Source organism: Myiozetetes cayanensis, unplaced genomic scaffold (genome assembly GCF_022539395.1).
Source record: "Myiozetetes cayanensis isolate MyiCay16 unplaced genomic scaffold, myiCay2020 scf3, whole genome shotgun sequence".
Taxonomy (NCBI): Eukaryota; Metazoa; Chordata; class Aves; order Passeriformes; family Tyrannidae; genus Myiozetetes; species Myiozetetes cayanensis.
Window position 1 is genome coordinate 6,937,806 of NW_026087521.1, and position 25,924 is coordinate 6,963,729.

General features: G+C 45.0%; 1 protein-coding gene across 1 annotated transcript in view; it reads right to left on the bottom strand.

Moving 5' to 3' along the window:
• The window catches only part of LOC126644426 (uncharacterized), a 64,147-nt gene that overhangs the window by 12,818 nt on the left and 25,405 nt on the right, over nt 1-25,924 (bottom strand). The window contains exon 2 of the mRNA XM_050323772.1: nt 19,263-19,341. Coding sequence (XP_050179729.1) covers nt 19,263-19,341 — 79 coding nt within the window. The remainder of the gene's footprint in view (nt 1-19,262; nt 19,342-25,924) is intronic.

The following is a 25,924-nucleotide window of genomic DNA, read 5'->3' on the forward strand; positions in this document are numbered from 1 at the left end:
GATTCCACTACTTTCATCAGTAGAATGAAGTAAACTCATAAAGGCAGCATATCTAAATTTAACTGCACAAAGGTTCAGCTATGGGACATTCCTGTGCCCATCTCTTTGGGCAGTGGAAGACATCAAGGGTGAAGAGTTCATTAATTATCACTCAGCCCTCTGCTCTGTGTTTTACCTTCTCAGTTTGCTTTCCTGCTTTCCTGACACAGCTTTAAATTGCTTGAAGGTACTTCTCTTCCTCATCCACGCCTTCTCCTTTCCCTCCCTGGTGCCTGTTCAGAATCTGAATGTGCATTTGAGCCTGATGGACACAGGTCCCTGCTCTGCGACAGAGCCTTGACTTTTTTCTTCATTTTTAAAATATTTTCTTCTTTTGTACCTGCAAATTACTGTGGGTGTGATTTTCTGTCATCAGGTATAGGGGAGGATAATTTGTGCCTCTCACAGGGCGTCAGCAAAACCACAGGCACTGGTTCTTTTGTGCCCAGTTCTAGAAAACAAAACATACCTGCAATTATGCATCCATGGATGCAAACTATAAGGATAATGCTTAGACGAGTCTGAGAATTTTCCACTGAGGTGGATTTTTGCTAGGAAACAAAGAAAACAAAGCTGAACCACCTGAGCTGAGGGGGTTTGTGGGAATTTTCGCATCAGTTTCAACAACAATGGCACTTCTGGGAAACCCCCATACAACATGATAATCAGCTTGTACCACCTCAGATTAGCAAGAATTCAGAATTTAGAGCATTTTCATAAGTTGAGGGAGCCACTGTCGAATCCTACTGTGCCTAATTGACTCTGAGGTCTCACATCTCAGGGCATGCCCTGCCTGTGAGGCTACCAATGACTCCTCGATTTCTGCATTTGAAGTTGTCTCACCTAAAATATTGAGTCAGCTTTAGGAAGTCTGGCTGAGTGCCTCAGCACTCATGGGACTTATTAAGGCTGAGGATCGCAGCTGGGTTTTCGTTTAGACAGGACAAAATCAGTTCTCCCTTTTGACTGAAAATGGTGTAAAACTTTTCAAGCCCTAAGCACATTATGCATCACCCTGTGCACTCCCCATCTTCTTGAGGCAGAGCCAAAAAAAGCTTTGCTAGTGTTGTTTTCTTAAAATGTCTGTTGATAGCTATAAATAATTTTGAAATTCAGGCAAGGGTTAGTCCAGATGGATCCAGGTGCTCCACGAGTATTCTGTGGGCCATATCTACCTCCTTTTTCCAGTAGGAGGGTGGACACATGCGTTTTTCTCCATGTGAGAAAACAGTCCACATATTTTACAACCCATTTCCCTCTTCTTAAAGACTTAAATCACGTGAGAAGTAACCAGCTGGTCTAGCCCCCAACAAATAGCCCTGGTCAGCTGTAGGGGAAGGAAACCTGGTAGTGAAACCATATGAAGAGGTGTCTGCGGCTGTACATTGGGCTCCTGCTTCCCTTTCCGTGCTGCAACACAGCTGAGGCTGGAGACGAGACCAAGACAGGGGGTGAGATGTGTCTCTCACAAAGTTGCTGATGTAGTTCCTTTGTCATTCCTCTCTTAGATTCAAAAGTCCTAGTCCACTTCCAGGACCAGGTGCCAGAATTCTTTCCACCACTGATGCTGCGGAGTCCTGACCTATTTGTAAATATGATGGTGAAAAGCTGTGTTGAAAACGAGAAATTTGGAAGGACCTTTTACTTTTTTTTTTTCTGGTAAGAGCCTCTTGCTTCTAAAGAACTGATCTGAAAAGGAAGCACTTGGCCACTGCTCAGTCCTCTGAGCTTCATTGCTCAGTGACAGATGACATTTCTCAACCTTCTCGAAAAAGAACAGCACTAAATTGAAGCTCTGTCTCAACCTGCTTCATTAGAACATAATGAGGCAAAATTACAGGGTTTACTGGCACTGCTCAGCAGTTCAGCACAGTGATGAACCTCAAAGCCAGCAAAGGAGAGAGCTACCAGCCCATCCTGCAGCACCTGGCACAGGCTTGGGTTCAGTGCAGAACATCCACTCAGGCTTTTCTAAGGAGTCTGCCATCATGATAGCATCTGGCATACTGAAAAAATCCTAAATAGCCCCAAAGGGACCAGGGGCAAACAGAGCAGATGTGGCAGCTGAAAGACACTGGAGCAGAGCTGCTCCGGCACTGCCGTTCCTAAGGGCTGCAAGGGGCATTAATGGGCCCCATGTGCTGCAGGAATGCAAAGCTCTGCGTGGGATGGGAGATTTATGCTCTTGACATTGGGGGGACTTCCTGGCTAAGAGCTAATTGCTTTGGACTGTGTCTCTGCTCTGAATTACCATCACTTTATTGAACAGTTAAACCTAAGGAAGCAGCAAAGCTAAAAACTGATGCTGTGTAAGATGCTACTGGTTTAACCTCACATTCCTGAGGATGTGGAGCATGCAGTGTTTTTGTTTAATGAGGTTTGTGTTTAGTTGTCATCTAAGTGTCATTAAAAGATGAGACTGGTCTCTTGATGGTTGTTTTCTAGTTTCTGTCTTCGACAAGGGCCAACAGTGAAGATGTGTGGAAGAATGTAGGAACGGAGCAAAGCTACAGTGCTTTCCCAGTCCTCAACAAGGTATGGCATGTTCTGAGCCACAGATGGTGTCTTTGTGTTTGAGTAACTTTCAGTCATTTCAGTGATTTCTATGAATTTGTCCATTAGTGAACTCATGTAAACTGCTGGTAGTCAAAATATCTCATAACTCAATCAAACATGGAGTGATTGACTGTCTACTTTCCTCTGATTTGTACTTGCTGTTTGGCAGTACTACACTTTTTACATGGTATTTAGGCAGTTGTGTGGGTTGTGATGTAGTTTAATTGACAGAATTATTTACTTGAGACTGACAGAATAATATATTTGAAACCAGACTCAGAGATCCAGCTGTCCCATTTTTTGTTCATCTCGGACTGCTGACCATCACACCTGCAGCTGAGCTCCCTGTGGTGAAAGAATCAATGCATTTGAAGGGTCTGCTTGAGGTGAAATCACTTGAAGACATGGACATTCAGTCACAAGTTCAATGGCCCAAGAACTTTGCTTTTATCTGTGTAACCCATTGAGGCACTTAACAAAGGTTTGGATGAGAGGAAATGCGAAAGCTGATAGAGGGACATAGTACAAAAGGAGAAGAAAACTCTGAGATGGAAAATGAATGAAAAAAACCTGCAGAAGACACATGCACAGAGGTACAGTAATGGATGGAGATGTCAGTGGGATGGAGGGAGGAAAAAGAAACATAATGTTCAGTGATTTAGTTTGGTCTGTGCTTGGTTTGCAATAGTTTGTTTTGATAATGTACAAAGAATTAAGAAAATCACAGACCATAAGAATGATAAAACCTGAGGAAAACAAGGTCCCTTCTGAAGGGACTCTCCCTCTGGCCACCACATGGTTAACAGAACCTTTAGTCCCCAGCCCCTTATAAACACATAATTGTCAGGCTCTAATGTGAACCTTGAATACTTCTAATTCATTCCTCTGGTTCCCTGAACACTCAAACAAGACAGAAATTTAGTCGGGTAACTTATTTAGGAAAGCCTTCTCCTCTTTCCTGTGCTGCTCACATTGCAGTATATTACTGGCATTGTTTAATGTGTTACTGGCAAATAATATTGCTTTGTGCATTATAAATAGAAATCAGGCAGAAAATGGAATTAAATGTGGACTGAAAGGCACAAATTCCTGAGCAGAACAGTCTGTATGTCTGACAGGAAATAGACAAACTTTGTTAAGTTTGCCCAGGACCAGCCTAATTTGATCTTGTTTTTGTTTTGTTTTGTTGTGGTTTTTTTCAAATGTGGTTTTATATGTCTACAAAATGTAGCAGCTTCTTGAAACTGAAAACAAAGCCACCAAAATAAGATCTCTCCAGAGCATTCAAAAATTTTTAAACCTGAGCTTTTCCAGTGTTCATGTGCAACAGATAACAGTAAACAGCAGATTAAAAATATACAGGGAGAAAGTAACAGCAGACGTTTGTGAAGGACACATTAGGAACAAATCCCTCACCTGGATGGTGGGATCAATTTTACCCTGATAAAATTTGCCAATGACACCAAAATGAGCGGGGAAGCAGACACTTTGGAAGGCAGAACCACCCTGCAGGAAGGCCTGGATAGGCTGGAAGGGTGTGCTAACACAAACCTTTCGAAGTTCAAGTAGGACAAGTGTAAGGTCTTGAACCTGGGAAAACACAATCCGGGAGTGCAGCACAGGCTGGGACCTATCCAACTGGGGAGCAACTCTGTGGAAAGGGACTTGGGGGTCCTGGTAGACAACAAGCTCAGTAAGAGTGAACAGTTGCTGATGTGACAAAGAAAGCCCACGGTATGCTGAGCTACACCAAAAAGAGGATCACCAGCAGAGAGAAAAAATCATCGTCCCACTCTACCCATCACTTGTCAGGCCACACCTGGAATTCTGTGTTCTGTTTTGGTCTCCACTGTGAAAAAGAGGTGTGAGCAGGCTAGAGAGGGTCCAGAGACAGGGCACAGAGATGACCCATGGACTAGGAAGTCTGTCATATGAGGAAAGACTGAGAGACCTGGGTTTGTTCAGATTTGAGAAAAGAAGACTTAGAGGAGACCTTATCACCATGTTCCAGTGTTTAAAGGGTAGCTACAAAGCAGATGGAGACTCACTTTTTACAAGCTGTCACATAGAAAGGTGAGGAGTAATGGGTACAAGTTATTCCTGGGGAGATTCTGATTCAACATAAGAAGAAAACTTTTCACAAGTTTCACAGGTTTCACAACTTTTCATAAGACAACAATCAACCCAGACAAGTGGTGGATACTTTAACATTGGGCACTTTAAAGATTCAACTGGACAGGGTCCTGGGTCATCTAGACCACACTTTTGCAAAGAGGGAAGAGATGAGGTGATCCTTAAGGTCCTTTCCAACTGGTTGTTCTATGATTCTATGATATTCCAATTCCTTAAACTATGTAAAACATCAACTGTGCTGTAATCCAAGATGCTGTGCATGCTCTGCTGGTGAGGAATTGTGCCCATCTTTCCATCAGGATTTTCCATCAGGTTCTATACTACTCAGGGATCTGTCACATAAAATATGAAGCACATGTAAAGTCCTCACCAAACTTCTCAGAGTCTTCAGCTTATTTTTGTATATCTTGATTAATTTTATTGATTTTCTTTTTAGTGTTGCTTCCAGGTGTAACTTCCACGAGAACATTGTGAGCGAAGAATGTCAAGTTTCCAATAGCGTCTGTCATTTTCTGCTGGGGTAGCAAGGCCTTTTGGAAGATTAAGATTAATCTTTCCTTCTTCCTGGCTCCTAAAGATAGCATCCAAGCTCTCCCCTAACTGCACTGCAAGTTTATTCCACTAAAGCTAAAAGCTCTCCTTATCAAAGATCTGTTCGTACCCCTCCCTCTCTTCTTCCTCAGCCTGCTTCCTCTTTGGCATTTTAGAAAAAGATTTAGCCACTGTGAAGTTTCCATATCAATGCTCAACACTGCTGAGTTGCAAGAATCCAGTCTGGTAACAGCTAACTGGAGATTTCCTCTGCAGGAATCTTTTGGCTTTTTGTAAACCCCCCAAATCAAAAAAATGTTGGGTTAGAATCAGATAATTTTCAGTTTTGTATTGAAAACCTTGAAACAGTTGTGTTTTTTTCCCCCGTGAAATTTTTATCAGAAGTTTCTTATGAAATGTATTTAGTCTGAAAGACACATTTTGGAGAAGCCCAGCTTTTCTCTCCAGTTCTGCTGGAAAAGGAGGAGGAACCAATGGCAGCTTTGCTTTGCTGCAAAAAACTTTTTCAAACTCTGCTGGGGAGGAAGGGCTGTGTGTGTCCCCAGAGCACAAGGAGAGCTATGTAGAGATCTGAGCTCTTCTTTAACTAGGCTGGACATGGACCTGTTCTGATCTGAAAGCCAAGTGGGTGAGCATTCCCAAACTCCTTGTCTTTGCAAGTCAAGTGCTCCCATTTTCCCACTTTGTGTAGCAAAGGAAGAGGCGTCGAGTGCTGACACCCAGCATGGGCGCAGCGCTGAGGCACCGAAATCACAAAAGAAGGATTGAATCGTGCTGAGGGCTGTGCTGAAGTCAGAGTGTCCTGTGCAGACCCAGACACCTGGAGTGCTTATTCCATGATCATGGCCCAGATTGGTGTACGTGATCCTACACTATGGCAAAGCTCCCACTGGTCTTCATTAAGTAGGATGAGGATGTGAATGAGCTGGGACTGAGAGAATACTTAAGGCACTAGAGACCTTTATAAGTATTTTAATTACAACCCCTTGCTTTAAAATTGTAGCCATGATCTACACTGATAATTTGTGCTGCAGATTGGTAGTAGAAGTATTGCACAGTCAGTGTGATATTGCAAATGGGAGTTTAATAATTGCTGATTACTTTAGAAATGTTGCCTTGTAAAAGAGACATAGAAATAAGTGGTAATCAAGGGCGAAGAGATTACTGCTGTTGATTTAAAAGCTTGCTGAGGCAGATTCAAAATCCCTAAGCCAGAGCATTTCTTTTAGCAAATAAAAATGCAAAGAACAGACTAGTGGAGCCCTTCCTCGAACAACTGGCAGACAAGTAGCAATAAATCATGGAAAAAAAATATTTCCTAAACTTTCCCTTTTAATAAATTAGGTGTTGTTTGTAAAACAGCTTGGCAGAACCTGCTAATACAGAACTGCTAGCTATGTAACAAGCCAAATCCATCTCTGCATTTCAGCCCAGTTGCACCAGGGATGAATTTGGCTCCGTCTCTCTACAAACATGAATCAAGCTGTTTGCATTTTGTCATTACAGTATCCCTGACCCAAGAGGATACATTTCCTTGGCAACAGCAATTAAGAGCCTGGCAAAAACCACCAGACATTATCTGCATAATTTTTTTTTCTTCCTTAGCAAAAGTTGTATTTTCCCACTCCTGCTCTTCCCTAAGTAAGGAAGATTAAGGGGCCCATCCAGTTTCCTGTGAAATCAAAGATAAAAATTCCACTGGTTTTGACAGCAACAGCAGTGCTCTCTTCATTTAGTGATTATTTATTTGATTTATGGCTGAGCCAGGCAGCAATCCCAGACCTGTTGGCTCTGTGCTTGTCTTATAAAACTTCTCTTGTCCATGACCATGTCCATTTCCTTCCAAAGAGAAGAGGAAGGTGCTGCACTGGTGATGTGCTGGGAGCCTTCTGAGTTCCCAGGTGTTTGCGGGAGATGGCAGCAGTTGACAGAGATTTCCTCAGGAATTTCACCAAAAGTAGGAGCTGCACAGGTATTTTGGGATCACATACATCTAGTTAACCAAGAGATTCACATGGGTTTAGTTCTCTGTAGAATGGGTTTATTCTCTGTAGAACATTTTGAGGAATGTAAACTCTCTTCCAAACCCTTATCAGACTTCCCTTCCTGACTCAAAGCAAACCAAGACTAAATTAAGTGTGTACCTAGCAGTTGCAAGAATTTCCATCATGGCTTTTCTCAGCTAGATATTACAATTAGGATGAGAGAAATCACGTATGCATCAGTTATAACAGATAAGATGCTACTTACTGAGCATCAGCAAACCTCTGCTCAGAGCAGTGCAGAACACAGCCCCTGTCTTTCAGGAATATTCTATGCAAAATAGTTTAGTCCTGTCAAATTCGATTTCCAGAGGAAACCCCAATGAGTGTTTCAGGCTTTATGGTCCCAGGCTTTAGACAATCACTGTATCCTAAGTGGTGTATTTATTCCCTCACATGGGAGCTGTTGACAATGCAACCTCTAATGAACATTCACCTCTGCTGGAGATAAAACTTGCTTCTGCTCGCTTGAGTTGGCTGAACTTGACTTGTAGGCTTTTAGCTGTCGTTGCAAGGAGCTGGGAAATGACCAAGTCATCACACACAGCCACTGCAGTAAGTTTTGCAGAACAGTATTTCCATTGGCTGCATCTGAGAAACCCACCGAGGTGCCCTGTGAAGTTTTTAAACCTGATTGGTAGTAAGAAAAATAGGAAGAGACCAAAACAAAATCTGTTTTCTTCCTGCCTTGCATGTTTGCATGGCAGCACAGTAACCTCCTGTTGGAATCAGCAGCCCTTTCCCTTTAGCAAAACTAAGCAGTCATTACCACTACACCAAAAAAGAGCCCGAATCTGCTTTTTTGCTGCTTCTGAATGACAGGCTGCAGGGGGGAGGTGAATTTTCCACATCTGTTTCCTCCATTCACCTCTCATTTGCTGCTGCAGGGCAGGAAACAGATTGCTCCCTGCACCAGCAGCTGACCCCTCCGGGAATCAGCCTGCAAGCAGGGCTGGAAGTCCTTCACACTTCATCTGGTGGAACTTTGAAAACATGGATTGCTATTAAACCCAGCCTGACTTGCTGTGTCAGGGCAGGAGTCTGAGCTGAGAGTGTGTTTGCTTTGGGTGTAGTGAAGAGAAAAGAAAAAGGGGGGAAAAAATCAGTGAAGGGAAGAAAAAACTATGAAACCTGGCCTCACAAGGCTATTTGAGATCTGTGCATGTCAGGGTGAGGAGATGGCTCCTTTGTGGACATGTCCTGGCTGTCCTTTCACACTGTGCTGCAGGTTAGTGCTACCAAGAGTTCCCTTATTGCCCTCTTCTCTCTGCTTCATGAATCTCCTCCAGTGTGTCCTCTCTGTGGGAGGAGCCATGTTTGAGCCTTTTCTGCTATGAACAGGGTCCCTAAAAGTCCATCACCAGGATGGAATGACTCCAGCACTTCCCTGTCACAACCGAAAGAGCCCAGTCCCAATGCAAGGCTGTCACCTCTCTGCCCTCCACCCCTGACTACCATGAAGTTCCCCTTCAACCTTTATGTTCTTTGGGGTATCACCAGCCAGTGTTACACCACAACATAATCTGACAAGAAACTTTCCCACTTGCTCCAGTGCTTTCTCACTGCGCGTGGCTGTCGGATCTTGCAAGAGTCGTTTGCCTTAGCACGGATTTGTTTCTTCTTCTACGACTTCATAGCATAGAAAAAGATGTTGTTCTTCACCTCCCATCCTCTCCTGACAAACAATGATTATAAGCAATTGAAGATAAACACTTGTCATGAAAAAAACTTGTCAACTCTTTTCCCAGTAACCTCTCGGCATCTGGCCCCTGTCTCTACTGCAAAGCCAGATAAGTTCCCTTCCTGACTTCATCCAGACTCATTTTCACAATTTCCAAAACTTGAAACTTGTGTGCTGATGAGCCCTTGAGACTGATTGAAAATTGCCTGTCTTAAGCAAAATCACCAGCCAGGCCTTCACAGTGCAACAGCCTTTCCCAGAATATCACAGAGCACCTTATCTAGTGCAGTGGAGGCCAGGGTGTCACTTCAGAAGTCAACTCTTCAGCTTAGGTCTCCCAGCGTGACTTACAGGGGGGCCCTACCCAAGGTTGACTCCCTCAACAGCAGGGAGAGGAGACAAAAGGGGAAAGAAGTTGTAATTTTAAGAGATTTCTAGCTCCTAGAGCAGGAAACAAGAACTGATTTGCACCCATGAAGAATGCAATGGCTTCCTCTGCAAGGCAGGCAGAGCATGAACAGAGACCATCAGGGTCTTTCTGGCAGAGCTGTGCCCTTCTGCAGATGGGGAGTGTGCACATATGGGGAGCTGCACAGATGTGGAGTGTGCAGGGATGCCTGCTGCTGTGTCGGGGGGACACCATGCAAGGTAGGCAGGAGAGCAAGAAATGCAGAGAGCTGTAGAAGAGCCAGGACAGAGCGAGGTGCTCTGACATAATGAGTTCCTTCAACATTTGTCGCTTCACAAGCAAAAATCAGTCTGAGGCAGTGTTGTCTATCTCACACTGTGAGGGACCTGCCTTCATCTTCACCTCACCCTGACCTTTTAATCCCACACGTTCTCCTTAATGAGACGTGCTCTGAATGCTCAGCAGAGATGAGTGCAAATGAATCCCTGGCGTGCACAGAACTGCAGGGTTTGGCGTGGGGTGTTGATACAGCTCTAGGATTATATACAATTAGACTGTCTAGACCACATTCAGGAGGGATGTGAACGGGATTACCAGCTGGGAAATCAGATATTCAGTGAGAGGGTGGGCAGCTGGGTTGAGGCAGGAGAGGAAGCCAAGTGGAAATGTAAGAAAGCACCAGATAAATTGCCACTGGCCCAGATTCATTGTACACCCTCAGCTTCCTTGCACTGGCTATGCCCTGTGCTCCTTCTGCAACAGCTCAACCCTTTGCACTCTTGCACGTCTTTCCTCCTCCACATCCCTGTTAACATGGAAAGTGGCATTGCCTTCCGTTAACCCTGGTCAGTAAGACACAAACTGGATGGTGATTATAGAGTTGTTTAGGTTGGAAAAGACCCTTAAGATCCTCATCTCCAACCATTAACCCAGTGCTGTCAAGTCCACCGTTAAATATGTTCCCAAGTGCTACATCCACATGTCCTCTAAATCCCTCCAGGGATGGTGGCTCCACCACTTCCCTGGGTAGCCTATTCCAATGCTTCACAATCCTTTTAGTAAGGGAATTTTTCCTAATATCCAATCTAAACTTTCCCTGGCACAATCTGAGATGTTCAGGTATGCTGAGCTTCACCTCCCATCTGCCTTCTATATGTGTCCTGGTGCTTTGGACACACCAAGCCTAGAAGCCTCTTGAACAAAAAAAGCAGGCAGGACTCTATTTGTGCCCATTCTGTCCTCTTGGTTCAGGCAAAGGGTTGTGGCAGACCAAATTCTGAACCAAGGTCCCCAGGTTGTTCTTCTAATCCTTGGACCATCTTCCCACTCATGGTACTTCCAGTCTCCCTGGATGTTGACCTTATTGCCAGGTATGGGAGTATTTCTAAAGAAATCAGGGCAGAGTCACAAACTATTTGACATGCTGCAGTGATTACTTCTCACACTGAAAACAAAAAAATGTCCTGTTCCTCTTGATATTCCCAGGAGGCAACTGGGCCCAAATCTAGCCCTGCACCAGTGCTGAAAATCAAAGAGATGCACAGGGGAGATGACTTGTCCCTCCTTGACCTGAGGCTTGTGGCAAATCCCAACAGCACTGAGTGATATTTTTACTTGTACCCTGAGCTTTAATACCCCGAAGTTACCCAGGATGACATGAGCTCTCCTCTTCTGCCTCTCTGGAGTATTCTCCAGGGAAGTAGGTGTAGATCTACTTCATGGACACTTCGCATGGCTCTCTTGGGACATGAGGGGCACAGACCACCCTTGGTGGATCGCTCCTGTTCTTGCTCCTTTGCATTGGACCAGGCTTTGCCTGGCACTGGTGTTTTGGAGCCAGATGGTCCTGAAACCTGTTGCTTCTTGCAGTTGGGCTCTGCCAGCCTGAGCAGACGGATTGGAGGGGCCTCGGCGAGAGCAGGAAACGGTGTCTGCTGAAGCGTAGGAGCTGTTTTAAACACATCAGCAAAGTCTAGCGTGGAGAAGACCCTGCTGCCTCAGAAGCATATTTAGCCACTCTGATACAGAAACCTGACATATTTTACGGTGCACATCATTTACCCAGCTCCAGGCAGGGCCAGGGACTGGGAGGCTTCATGGAATTCCAGCCATTAGGAAGAGGAGCCCTTTCTCCAGCAACCAGTTGAGGAAGACCAAATTTTTCACTGCATGGACAGCTGAAAACCAAGCACCTCAGTTCGTCTGTATCTTTATTTACTCATCCCTCGGTGCTGTTGGGGTACCTTCAGATACCTTGTGGCATCACTCTCATTTTCCCACTTTCCTCACTGAAATAGAAGTTTTGGCAGAGGGTTGTGAAATGTGAATTTTCTGCAGCACCGTTTAACCTGTCAACACTGCCCCTGTGGGCAGCAACCAGGCCTGCAGATGCCCTGTCTGCTTTAACCTCAGAGCATCAGGAGCTTTTGTCCTTGCCTGGGCTAACTAACTGGTGCTACACTCAGGGCATGTGTTGGTGCTGGAGTGTGTGGGTGCTATTGTGCTGTTTGTAGCAGAAAGAACAGAAATTAATCTCTCTCTGCTCTTGTCAGTCCTTATAGCACAGATATTACACAGTGTCCAGCTCTTTGTAGTTTCCAGTAATACTCCTGGGCTCTGTGTAACACCTCAGTGGCCTTCCCTGTCTCCTCTTGACCCTTCAAGATGTGCTGCCACTGTCTGACATCCCACTTTCTGAAGGATGCAGGCAGGAAATACTCTGCTAATCTTTTTGGCTCTAAGGATGCGCTTTCCAGTCCGAACGAACCCCAAGAGATCTGAAGTTTTGTTCTTACTGCATGACAACCATCAGGAGCCAAAGGTGTAGATCCCACCACACCACATCTGACAAAACAAATCTTTCCACAAAGTTTTCACCACCTGTCCAGCTTCCTCCCGCAGGAAATCCAGCCTCCCCCGCTCCCAGAGACTATAGCTGGACCTTTGTTTGCAGCTCCCCTGTCACATATAAAACCAGTGCTGACTAGTAAACACAGTGCCACTAAACATGGAAAGAAACACCCAAAGCTTGGAAGATAATGATGTTCTTTTCTACTGACTTGGGCAAGAGGAACTGCCAAATCCTTGAACTGTGTGCAAACCGCTCCTTGCTACTGGCGTTTTCTTTCCAGCAGCATCCGAAAGCCCCAGTTGGGACTGGGGGCCTGCTCTATACCTGCTCTGAAGAGCACACATTTTCTGCCTCTTATGCAATTGGTTTAGAGGCTGGTTGGGATTGTAAACTGAGACAATTAGGGCTGTATCCAACCTAGATCCAAAACTGACTAATCGGGAGGAGTTTAGCTGCGAAGAGTGTGGTGTGAAAGTAGATAAAAGGTTCGTGAGGATCACTGCACTGGATCTGACCTGAAGTCCAGCTAACTGAGTATCCAACCACCAAATAAATGTACCACAAGTGGCTTCAAGAGCAGATAAGCATATCCCTTCAGCCATGAGGATTATATTTTCCCTTCTAGAAGTGCTGATGGTTTAAAACCCCTTAAATTTGGTCTTTTCATATCTCTCCTGCCCTAACTAGTCCCATACAAGCTCTATGTCTCCCTGATAAACAAAAGGGTCTCAAGGCTGAAGAATGTGAAAAATGTTAACATTATATGAACCTCCATTTACCTCCTCGATATATATAGTACTTCATTGTCTTGAGTTAAAAGAAAGGAGACTACAAGAAGAAGAAATAAGAGGGTTAGATTGGATATTAGGAATAATTTCTTCACTGGAAAGCCTGTCTGCTAGAGGCTGCACCACACAAAGAACACAAAGTCACACTCTCCAGAACAGGAGAGGGAATGTCCTTCCTTACGCAAGCAGACTTGGAGAGGGACGGTTCATCTGGATCCTTGTATACAGACTTTACTGAAGTATGACATGACATGCAATATTTTTTTATATAAAAGCTAATTATTTTTTTTTCTTTTCTAAAGTAATTTTCTAAGAACTGTTAGCTTGGAGCTGCTGGAGAATCCCAAGTGAGAAATAAAAACCTGAACCGAGCCTATAGTGCCAAAGTGGCTGATCTCCCACTGAGCACAGAGGAAGACCTAATCCTGGAAAGAATCTGTAGGATACAAAAGGCTGGAGGAAAACTCCTTGGAGGAGCTTCCAGAAGAGGATTTCTATCTAGCAGGTCTGCCAGAGGCTCAGTGCTCCCTGAAAACCAAGCTGACAACAGATTGTTCCCCTGGAATTTGCTTTGGGAAATGACTTTTATGATTAAGAGCAAAAGTTTTAAAAGGTCAGAACTTTTGCTGACTCTGTTTCATGGATACTGATATTTTAATGGAGAACATTGGATTCTCCAGTAAGAAGTTTTTGATGGCTAGGGATCTGTGGTGGTCCAAAAGTAATTTAAAAATAAGTGATTTACATTTTCTATAAAAAAAGGCAGGAGGTGGGGAAAATTTCACTGAGCACAACGAAAGAACTCTGGATTTATATGGAATAAAATAATAACCAGGCTGAACTGCCAAACCCTTTAATGACCACGTTCCTTTTTTCAGAGGTGGAAAAAAAAGGGACTAGCACCTTTTTTTCAACTTCACATTTCCAGGAATCTCTTTGCTTTGTTTTTCACATCAGGATTAGAAGAGGTAGGGGTAAGCTATGGAGACAAAGGTCATCCTTAAGTATATTTAGTCTGATTGGAAGTAGGAAATACTATAAACCCCTCCAGATTCCCAGTTCCACTTGGCCATTTCAAGAAAGACAGATAAATCCCCCAACATCTGCTTGCTTATCAACCACACCAAAGGGAGACTGCAAACCATCTGCTTTTTGGAAAGCAATACCCAGTGCAGTTTGTTCCTGCACTGGCTGGTGCTTCATGCCCTGAACCTTCCCCATGTCAGTGACTGAGGGCAGGGAAGGGACATCCCTGGAGAGGGACATCCCTGGAGAGGGATATCCCCAGCTCCCTGGCATCTGGTGGAGCTGCCAAGGAACAGCCTGCCTCTGTCTGCTCACCTTCAGATGAGCTGTGCTAAAGGCCCCTGCTCTCTGGAAAGCCAGGTCAGGACTAGTTCACCTAATGTGAAAGGATCTGCTCTCTGATCCCTGACATGTTACGTGGAGTTTGTGTTTCGGATCCAGCCACATGTGCCACGGGTTGCTATTTTAAATTATATTCAAGGTGTGTGCTGTATATTTGCATCCTGTGCTGCAGGAAGGGATATTTTTGAAGTTCTTATTTTTAACTCAACGTAAACAAACGAGCCATAATTTGGAAGAGCATCTGTGATGATGCTGATGCTTTGAGTAAGAAGACTTAGTTTTTTTTCACTGGAGGGTAAGCCACGTTTAGGGAGCTTCTCATAATAAAACACCCACACAACTCCTGTCTTTTCTCCTTCTTCACTTCCAGCACTGCCCGTGGTTTTCATGTGCAGATGGCATTGCAGAGAGGAACACGCATGAACCCTAAGATATGGGTGCTGTGTAATGGATGGAAACAAAATCCACATCTTCCTACCCACAGCCTCATGCTCCTGCTGTAAGGTCACACCTGACTTGACCATTGGTCACACTCACAAAAACTGCAAAGTGCTTGAGGGAGGTGGAAGGGAAATAAATCTGAATCACGGAGTATTTTCTGGTTTGCAAGACCCAAATCGATCTCAGATTGAAATTCTCTTGGCACCAGTGGGTTACTTCAGCAAAGTATTTCTTTAGACCCTGCTTCATTTGTCATTTTTTAACCTGTGGCTCCACTTCTGCTTAAGCAGCTTTTTGGCCAAGGATAGAAACGCCTTGGCCAGTTTAGGCTTTTCTTGTGTCAGAAACTATCTTAGAAAAAGATAAAGTTCCAGATCACAAAATATTTAGTTCTCTGCTAGCTGAAGAAGGAAGTTGTGGCTTTCTGGAGAAGCCCAGCAAGCAGCAGAGAGCCACAAGCAGAGGAGAGACCTGCTGAACCAGGAAAACTGTGTCTGTTTTGCAGCTGAGCAACAATGCAGTTGCTTCAGCACTGGTTAAAAATACCTGTGGCTTGATCCTGCTGGAATCAAAGGAAGTCTGCCCTGGGTTAAAAAAGGCATTTTAAAAAAAATCATTTTGCAACAGAGCAGATGTTTGCCTCAGTGTCACCGGCAGCACAGGCTGGCCTGAAAGGCAGCAGAAATGGACACACGCCCATGTCTTACTGGGCAGCTCACCATCCAGTGCTGGCATTCTACCTGCTTTATCACTATAAGCTGATTAAAGCATCTTTCCTGGTGCAGAAGCAGATGAGCAGCACATCCAGTCAGAACCCTTAATATCTTAAATTACTGCAGCTACATCCACTTGCCAGTTACCTGCAAGCCCTCTGAATCCTGCTCAGAAATGTGCTTTATGCTTTGCTTGGGTCATGGCCAGTTGGCTTCTGGTGCAGCTGTAACCACACCATGGCAGCAAGAAGAAAGGAGCCACCCTGAGGGTTTTCTTTAGCAAGAAGCCAGAACATTGTTTTTCCTTCGTTTCCCTTGGTTTTCTACTTTGGCTTTGCTTTCGGGGTTTGTGGAGGAGGGATGGGTGGTTTTCAGCTGGTCTGTGGAGTTGACCTTTCCCTGGACACCCTGTCCCTGTGGCACTCACAGCCTGTGCCAGCACTGCTCTTGGAGTCTGTGCTGGGAGAAGTGGTTGGTGATGGGGCTGGTGAAGATTCAATTGCAAAGCAGTGGTGGGAAGGCTGACAAAACTTGCTCTTTAGATTGCATGGGGCTTACACTAAATCCATTTGCACAGATCCTTGTGCCACAGATGTTTAGGTCATGGCCCAGAGCTAAGGAGGGACCTGTCACAAGAGAGCATGGGGAGAGGCAGGTGGCAGCCCAGTTTAGCCCAGAGAACAAAGATGGAGCTGGCTTCCTGCAGAAAGGTTAGAAGACACTAACAAGAGGAATTCGTGACAGTTTCCCCTCCTCTTTCACTCCCCAGGCAGCAAAATGTCCTCTCCCCTTTCCCCCTGGTTCTGCCTGGAATATTACTCCTTCTTCCACTCTTTGCAGCTTGTTGGAACCTATACATCCACCAGGAAGGTCCTCAGCAATATAAAGATCTGCCTGAGGGCAGAGTTAACCCCTTTTTGCAGTAACAGGTCATGGGCAATCACAGGAGAGGCAGGTATTAATCTAGTCCCTACCTAGAGGCAAGTTTAAGGAGGTGCCAAGGGGAAAACTCCCTCAGCCTCACTATGGAGGGCCTGAAAACCAGCTCCACAGCCACCTAGCACATCTCCTACCAGATTCCGTGTCCAGCCTCTGGAACTGGATTGGGTCTGGACTGGGAAATGCTGTTCTGTGCTGCAGAGTCATCTGCAGACAAATGCAGATGGCAGCTGGACATCGAAGTGGTTCCCAGAGCTTTGGTCTCTCCTCCAAGTTCCTCTTGGCATCTTGCTGGTCCTGAACTGGGTTTTGTTCAGATATGCATCCCTGGAAGTGTTCAAGGCCAGGTTGGATGGGGCTTGGAGCAACCTGGTGTAGTGAAAGGAGTCCCTGCCCATGACAACAGGGTTGGAACTAGATGATCTTTAAGGTCCCTTCCCAAAGCATACTAAGATTTGTTAAAAACAACTCCTTTTGTTGATTTTTTTAAGCATATTTTCTTCATGAACTTGCCTTTATTTAGTCATTGTTTTATTTTTAAGCCAGGAAAATATGTGGTTTTCATTTTTGAAAAAGACACATTCCTGTGAGCAGTGTCAAAAAACAACAAAAAATCATGTCTGAACTTTTCAGACTTTACAAGGAAAATATTTGTTATTCATTTGCTCAGAAAATTAAATAAACCATGCCTATGTTTTTTCTTTAGTGGAATTTAGACAAATCAGAGTTCAGAGGGCTCACTATTGATCTGCAGTTGACTCTTCGTACACCAATCCCAGATCTGTATTCTTCTCAGAGCATCTCTGCTCACTAATTTGCCTGTTGGATCACAAATGCCAGAGCCAGGAGGTTCACTTTCATTTCTCTGCCACAAAAAATAAAAGCAACCTTGCGACTGATTCTAACTGATGAAGGGTAAGAGCTACATTGCCACAAATGTTTCATTTCATTGCTGCTCCCTTACAGGGCTGCCTTCAGGACATGCCACAGATGTTGCACATGAACCCCGTGTGTCACTGCCAGGCAGACTCAGTGCTGACATCAGTGGGGAAGATAAAAGAGCTCATATTTAATGCTTTTTTCCCCCTACATTTTTTTCCACAGCTCTATCAGCTCAAATGCCTCATCCCTCAGCATTTTAGTCCTGCTACAATGCTCTGACCAGCAGCTGCTCAACCGGATGCAGTGGCATTTTCCCTTCTCCAGTCCCAGCATCCTAAATCTCAGCATCTGCAGCTGCTGACAACCATTTGCACAAGGGCTTGTATTATCATAAATAAACAGGGGATTCAGGTTAGAGCTCACATATGTTCCAGTGCTGAATATTACCAAGCAATTAATTCACTTGCCCAAAAAATTTTAAACAGCCTTAAATAGATTCCCTGGCAGTTTTTCCAGGGGCTTTTTCCATCTCTGATCTCTTGCTTTCTGCCTGAGTGGGCCCATGTTAAATACTGGCTCTACTTCAATCTATAACCACAGATTTGCTGAGAATATTTTATTTTATTGCTCTGCACATAACAAACTAGGCAGGGAGGGAAAGGTGGGAGAGACCCTGCACAGCTGAAACTTGTGCTGGACTCTTGTTTGTTTTGCCTTGTTATGCCAGAGGATATAATCCCTCTGGGTCCAACCTCACACACAAGGCTCCCATGGCATCAACATGTGCTCAGCACTTCTAAAGATTTTGGGAATCTGGGATAATAAGCATCTGTGCAAGAAGTATGGATGCTCACTACTGTACACAACTGGAATCTGTGGTTATCTGGGATCTCCTCCCTCTCACTGTTGAAAGGTGAAATCCATGTCTCAGAAGCTGAGGGAATTTCACTGTGACATCCTTCCACCCAGCCAGCTGCTACATCAAGTATGACTAACAGAATTCATACAGTTTTGCCAAAGCACCCCAAATTTAAGTACAGTCTGCTCACAGACCAGATTGACTATCCCTCTGAGTTTTGACTCTATAAAGACAGTGCAGTATCTAGATTTGAGAAGTGACAGGAATACTGATGGTGGAGGCTTTCTTATCAGGCCTGAGGTCTTTTTTTTTTAGAAAATAGTTCTTGTCCATTCCACTCAACACATGTCTAGAAGCAGGAGGTGCACAAGATTTCCAAAAATAAGTCTGGACAGGTAAAGGAGAAGAAGGAACTTCCCACCAAAACAGGCTCAGAGTGGCAGAAAACAGACACTGCCTGATACCTTTTTAACAGATCCTTTGGGGATTGCCAATGATTTTAACAGCCAGATCTACCAAACTGGAGTTAACAACCTTCAGCCTGGCTGTGACTCATATCCAAAGCTTTACAGAGAGGTTTCATGGCCCATTGTTTCCTTCGAGTGAAAAGAGAATGAAGTTCTTTAAAGGGGGAGAGGGACAAATTCCTCTTTATTCATGCTGTAAGAACCCGTCTCTGCAGTGTATGGATTGAAGGAGAGAACAAATACTGCATGTACCATAGTCACTATCTTTGCAGGGGAGGAGGTCAAAGCCAATTTCAATTGCATTAGTTGCAAATGCCTGACCCATGGAACCGGCGTGTTAACAAATTGAAACAAGTCCCAAGAGGATAGACAAGCTACAACAGACATGAAACAACTCCCAGGCCTGTTATCACTGATATCTCTCCTTTCACTTGCTGTGATCTGAATGGCAGCACATTATCATCCCAGCTCAGGCCAGTGTAGAAAAGACTGGTTTTAATTTGCACCACAGAGTGGATGCAAGCTCCGCACATCACTCATACCTGCCAAGGGCTCAGTCTCCAAGACTGGTAAATCCAGCTGCTTCTGTGGAGACTCTTCTTCTTCTTCATCTTCTTCTTCCTTTTATGTTGCATTTCCCAAGAGAAAGCAGAAAAGAAAAAAAAAAAAAAGAGAGTGAAAATGCAAACCATTAAATTGTTTGTCAAAAAGAGACAGAAAACTTTGAATGGTACTAACACCAAACAGAAACATGGATTACATCAAAAACATCTTTCATCAAACAGGCTTTTAATTCATACCTGGCATGAAAACAGGGCTCCCAAGAGCCCTGTGTCAGACATCACCTCCCCATAATGCCAGTAGTACATACAGAGAATGTGGAGCTCAGAAATCCTGTGAAACCTCAGAGAACTACCCAGTGTTGCCTGTCTCATGCTCCAGGAGAAGACATTAAGCTTCTCTGTCCATTTCATAGGAGAAAACCTTACTAGAATTATTCAACTTTTCCTTATTAAAATACTAATTTGAAAATACTCCTTTGAAAAATCAATTGATGCCAAACAAAGCAAAAGGTTGAATTATTATTTTTTTCAGAGACTTTACCGCTTGGTAAGTGAATGTCTTCAGCATTCAGAGGAAAAATCTGTTCACAGCTAAAGATTGGACACACCATCTCCCAAAGTTCAGTTAAGAGAAGCAGCCCAGTACTTTTCATAAATAGATTTATCTAAATAATGGTGTAACCTGCTGGCCTCTGATGCTGTCTGTGCAGGGCACATAGAGCTGCATCCAATGCAGTGGAAATAGCTTTGTTATTGTATCTTGCAGAACAAGGGGAGGATCACTGTAGGACCATGAAGGTGGCAATGCAAGTCCCTGGCTCCTTATCAGTCTTTTTACATGTCTTGGGCAAGTTGTCCCAAGAGGGATCCTTCTGTCCTCAGCTTTACCTTACTCAAGTCTACTCTAACTTTGCCCTGTAGGCTCCAGGGACAGAAACCTCCTACTGGGGACTTGTCCAGTGTAAGGGAGTCACCCAAGATAAGTGAGGTGAGTCTGAAGAGAGTTTATAATGAACCAGAGACTGTCCTGGGACAGATGCACAGATCTCACATGTCTTGAGCAATATCAGATGGGCCCTGCCATCTATTTTATCAGCAATAGTGTGTCCAGCAGGACCAAGGCAGTGATCACTCAGGGCACATAGAGAAGGCAGATGGGAGGTGAACCTCAGCCTACCTGGACACTTCAATTTGTGCCAGGTGAGGTTTTAGTTGGATATTAGGAAACATTTCTTTACCAAAAGGGTTTTCAAGCACTGGAACAGGCTTCCCAGGGAAGTGATGGAGTCACTATCCCTGGAGGGATTTAAAAGACATGTAGATGTGTCACTTGAGGACATGATTTAGTGGTGGCCTTGGCAGTGCTGGGTTGACAGCTGGACTTTATGATCATAAAGGACTTTTCCAACCTAAATGATTCTGTGATTCTGTACTGTGATGGACACTGAACAGATGCTTCATGGATGTAGCTTTGCAATACAAGACTGCAGCCAGATACAGTCTGGAATTAACATTGTGAGGTGCAGTTGAAGCTGAGCAGAAATCAAGATTTTTCTTTTAGCACTTTCAAGTCTCTTGGGGTAATGCCTGTCAGAAATATCTGTGTGATGTAATAGGGAAAAAGGAGGAACATATTCAAGAGATCTGGATGGAGGTTTCAGAGTGTGATGGAATCAGGTTTCATGGTGCCAGGCTGGAAGATGAATGTTTCTCTGGAGAACTCAGAGCAGCTTTGGTGACACAGTCCATGATCCTTCTTTGGTGTGAATAGCTTTCCTGCATTTAAAATACTAATTGCCGTTTTTTCCCTTTAATGTACTTCATTACAGCCAATTGGACAGCTTGACCTCGCACAGGGAATACAGCCAAGCAGATATTCATCAAGAAACCCAAAAAAGCTGTGATTTCATCCAGCTTGTCAAGATGAGCAAAAATACCATCAGCAGAGCTTTCTCAGCAGCGATGGCAAAATGATAGAGCGTGGATCATGTGCTCTGTCAGCAAGTTGTTCTCACCACGGCACGGCCCAGCCGAGGGATGGGGTTCCACCCCTCCTGCTCACACGCTTCCATCTCTCCATGCCTCAATTTTCCACCCACGAGCAACAATCCAGCATCCCTCCTGCAGGCTGTACACTGGTGTACAGGCTGTACAGGTGTGCACACCTCTGCTGGGATAGCCAGTGGTGAGCTGGCCGTGGACAGGAGCGTGAGCGATGCAGCCCAGAGGGCTCGGTGCTGGCAATGGCAAAATGCCATGGAGCTGCTGGCAAGGCAGGAAGGAGCTGCCAGTGCATAAAGCAGGCAGGAGATATCATATTTGTCTTCCAGAGTAGTATTTCCAGATTAAATATAACAGGGAAGCTCAGAGAGGTCAGAGGCTGAGATTGACTTTCAGAACGGTGCCTCTGACGTCCAAAGAGGGAGGACAGACTTATTAAAAATGCAGTGTGGATTGCAAATCTGTCACACACCCAAGGCACCACGTGGAGCTGGAGGATGGATGAGGCGGTTATGGAGAACCTGCTGACAACAACAGCCTCTCGAGTGACGGGTCAGTGAATAGTTTGCTGCTATTCAGCATTGTTTTGACAGAAACTACACAAAGTAACTGTGTGGGGGCCAAGGAGCAAATGTTCTCTTCCACTTGGAGGCTTGTTTATAATCTTGTGGTGGGGAAATAAGACCATGAATGAGAATTAAGCTCTGCATTGATTCAGGAAAATCAGTTTAGTGAGGCAGAACAGGGAGAGGAGAGAAGCAAAGGGGGAAACGTGGGGGTAGAGGTGATGAGATGGCAACAGCAATGATGGAGAAGAAGAGCAAGGAATGCCATTGGGACATGCCGGGTGAAGGCTCCACCAGCTTCTACTGTCTCCCTGGCTTCCCACTCCTGTGTCTGCTCTGGAGCATACGGGGTTCCACCTGCTGTACCATTTCTTGGCCGCAGTGAAAGTGCCTCTAACAGACTAAAGCTGACAGTGTCCGGCACAAAGGTAAGCCAAGCAAAGAGCCGCATCGTCTGCAGGCAAAGGTTTTGTGTGCCCTGCACCATTTCACTCCCCCTCTTCTCTCATCCACAAGCAGCTGCCTGATAGCTGCCTCACCACCTTGTTGACAGCACCATTAACTTGCTGCAATTTGAACCTTTCCCACAGGAAAATCCTCAATGGAAATTTCTTCGTGTTTGGTGAAAATTTGAAAACAACAGTATTCATCAGACATTGAAGGCAGTGACTCTTGGAATGTTGCCAAGATGCCTCACAGGTGTTTAGTTTGGGTTTGAGCTCATGGATGAGTGGGGTATGCTACAGGTACTCCATTCTCATCTTATAAGAGATACTCTAAAACCATCTCCTATTTTCAGGAAGTGCACATTTCAGGCAGATTTTGGGGAGATGGAAGCCAGATATCCTGGAAGATACAGATCAGGGTGCAGTGGAGACCTGAGACAAGGGAATTATATTGTATGAGTCTTTACTGCAGGATACCAAAATTTTTGTAAGGGAGGCATTTATTGTAGTTGCAAGATGGAACATCAAAGCATCCAAACAACTGTAACTCTCTACTGAATGGGGCCACCACCTTTTCCTGGCAAAGTTTATTCAACCTTAATTATCAGAGAAGTTGTGGATGCCCCATCCCTCAAGATGTTCAAGGCCAGGTTGGCTGGGTCTTTGAGCAGCCTGGTCTGGTGAAAGGTGCCCCTGCCCATGGCAAGGAGGTTGGAACCAGATAACGTTTAAGGTCCCTCCCAACCCAAACCATTCTATGATTCTGTGATCTCAGACTCATGGAGTCTGAAGAGCATTTTCCTTTCATGTACTTGTGACAGGATTGGAGAAGGCTTAGAGGAGGGCAGTAGGAAGAATGCAAAGGGTCGGTGACTTCACACGAGGTAGCTGAATAACTACACAGGACAGAAGCTGGACCGGGGTTCCTGAATGCACAGAAACCTCCTCCAGCTCACACTGTCCCCGAGCTAACTACACATGTGGGAATGCACCACATACACCTTGCCTGTTCTCCTTGTGTGTAAGTAAAAACTTTAACTTACACTACACCAAAGAAAGAAAATCTGCTTAGAGCCAGATGCAGTGTCCAGCAACAAAGTGCTTCAAACACAGCAGTAACCAAGGAAGTAAGACTTACCATCTCTGATTTTTATCCATTAAAACTACTACTTTGTATCTGTAATGCACTAGCACTGATGCTGCACCAGACACCAGCCTCTGCAAATACCCCAGCTGCATGCATCAGCCCGCCCCAGAGAAAGAAGATCCTCTCTCTAAGTTGTGTTTAGGATCAATAAGAACATGCTATCGTGGTAGCTCACAGCAAAAACCTGACTGCAAGAAATACCTTTGTCCTCCCCACTCCTGCTGATATATAAATATATCAATACAGATAAAAGTAGGTGCAGCTTTAACGCATATTGTGTCATTCCAGGCACGGCTGCTCACATGTGAGTGCACATCCCTGCATTTGAAACCAAAAATTTATTGTGAATTCTGCTTAGGACTCAGCAACGCGTTCCTGAATGACTTTCTCCATGCACCTCCTGAGACTGTAGGACAAAATGACCCACTCCCAGTGTACTGTTCAGCTGAGAAAGTTTTCTCCCTTTCTCCCTTCTTTATTTTCTGACTACTTCACATGTCATTTGTTTGCCACTGTCAGTGGGATCACTGTGCTGGTGGGAGTGAAGAGCAATGCAGGATTCATTAGTCAGGAGCTGCTGGGCGGATCCAAGGGGAGACTGTCACTTTTCTGCTTTTTTATTTCTTAGGATAAATCAATTTTTATATCTCTCAGAAAAACAGCTGCCTTAGGCAGTAAAGGGAAGCTAGGAGAGAAGCTACGTGGGGTGACACACTCCCTGCCAGTAAGTGCTGTGAATATCTTCTCAATGCCAGCTCCCAAGGACCCTTCTGAGGGAAAGGAGGATGCTCATATCCCTGGGGCTTACACCAGGCACCCATTTAGCCTGGCTTGGGTCCCAGGTAAACTTTTCCACAGAGCCAAGGCTCTGGAGGATGAAAGCACTGAGCCCTGTGTCTCACCTCACGAAGGGCAAGAACCAAAACTGAGGTCATGTGCCCAACCCAAATGGATCAGAAAACAATGGGGGACAAGCAGTCCACGAGTGCTCCTCTGTGTTGGGAGTGGGCTGATAAGGAAGGAATGGAGTGGTTCATGAAATGCCAAGGGGGTGAAATAATGCCTTGAGTGAGAGCATGGTGATGGGCAAGAGCCATACTTATGCGTGTTCAGGGCAAGTAACATTTCATACGTATTTCAGCACTTCCAAGATAAAAAGAAAAGGTTTTCTTACGGGCCTTGTGGGATAGATAAGAGGATTTATAACAGCTACATTTCTGGCCCATAATCCTTGGCAATATGTGCACTTGCTCTGCATGCCAGCTATGACATAGACATGAGCTACATGATCAGCTCATTCCATCGTGTAATTTGGGCTGTAACAATTAGAGCTGATCTTTTTGCATTTCCCCTTGGCCCAGCAGAGCGTGCAGCTGCATCACCCTGCAGGGAAGTTTTCATATGGCTGAGAGCAGACCATGGTTGGGGCAGTTGGGTGCAAGACTCTCACCCCAGGTCTTGGCTGTTCAGCTCTCCCTTTTTCTCTCCTGACCCACCTCCTCCAGAAAGTCAACTCTGGTTTCCCACCACCACAACTGGTTTAAATTCAGTGACACCCTTCTCATATGAGAGTTATTTGGGAATCTGTCCAGCAGGCACTCATCACCTCCATCCCTCTGCAGCACAGTCATAACTCAATGAAAATTTGGGCACAAGGTTTGGCACAAGGGGAGAGCATCAGTGAGCAGAGCCCTTTGCCCCCACAAGTTGGCCCCACAGAGAGACAGAGCTGGAAGGGCTCTGCCTGGGGAAGAAGCATCTCTTGAATTGGAACCTGAGGTTAAGGGAGATCTTGTAGCAACAGACAGAGGATCACTCCTGGATAGAGGGATTCCTTCACTTTGGCTGCCAACAGTTTATTTGAGCCCGAGATATTGGCTAGAGGATCCTTCCCTGTGCATTAGCATGTGTTGTATTGGTATGCAGGATGGAGCTCTAAGGTTTATTTCTCTTCCCAAGGTATTCCCTTGCTCCACTGGAGATTGCTTCTAGACCTCTGTGAGATGTAGTAACAGCATCCACTCTTCTCCCCTGGGATATGAGGGCTGTGCATCTCTCCCCAGATCAGATTTGGGAGTGTTTGACTCTCATGGACAAAGACCTGGTAAGATTCAGAGGCTGGCAGCTGGGGTTGGATAAATTCAGTCTTGCAGTCACATCTCATGTGTGGTGCCTGGTGGCTCCTGGACACCTCCCTAAAACACAGGGCCCAATTTTGTATGCCAGGATGAGCATCTCCCTGAGATGTCCAACCCTGGAAGGGATACCCAGGTCGCACACAATTAAAAAGGAAGGTCAAGCAGCAGATGAGTGACCATCCTTGAAGTTTGAATAAGGGATCACTAAACCTTCCTAATTCATCTCCCCAATTATATGTCAAGGGGAAGGAGACAGATATGAGGAATATGGCTCTGTTCAGACTTGCAGCTTCGATCATCACCTGTTTCTGATGTGCCTCTGCTGCTCTCAGACCAGACACAG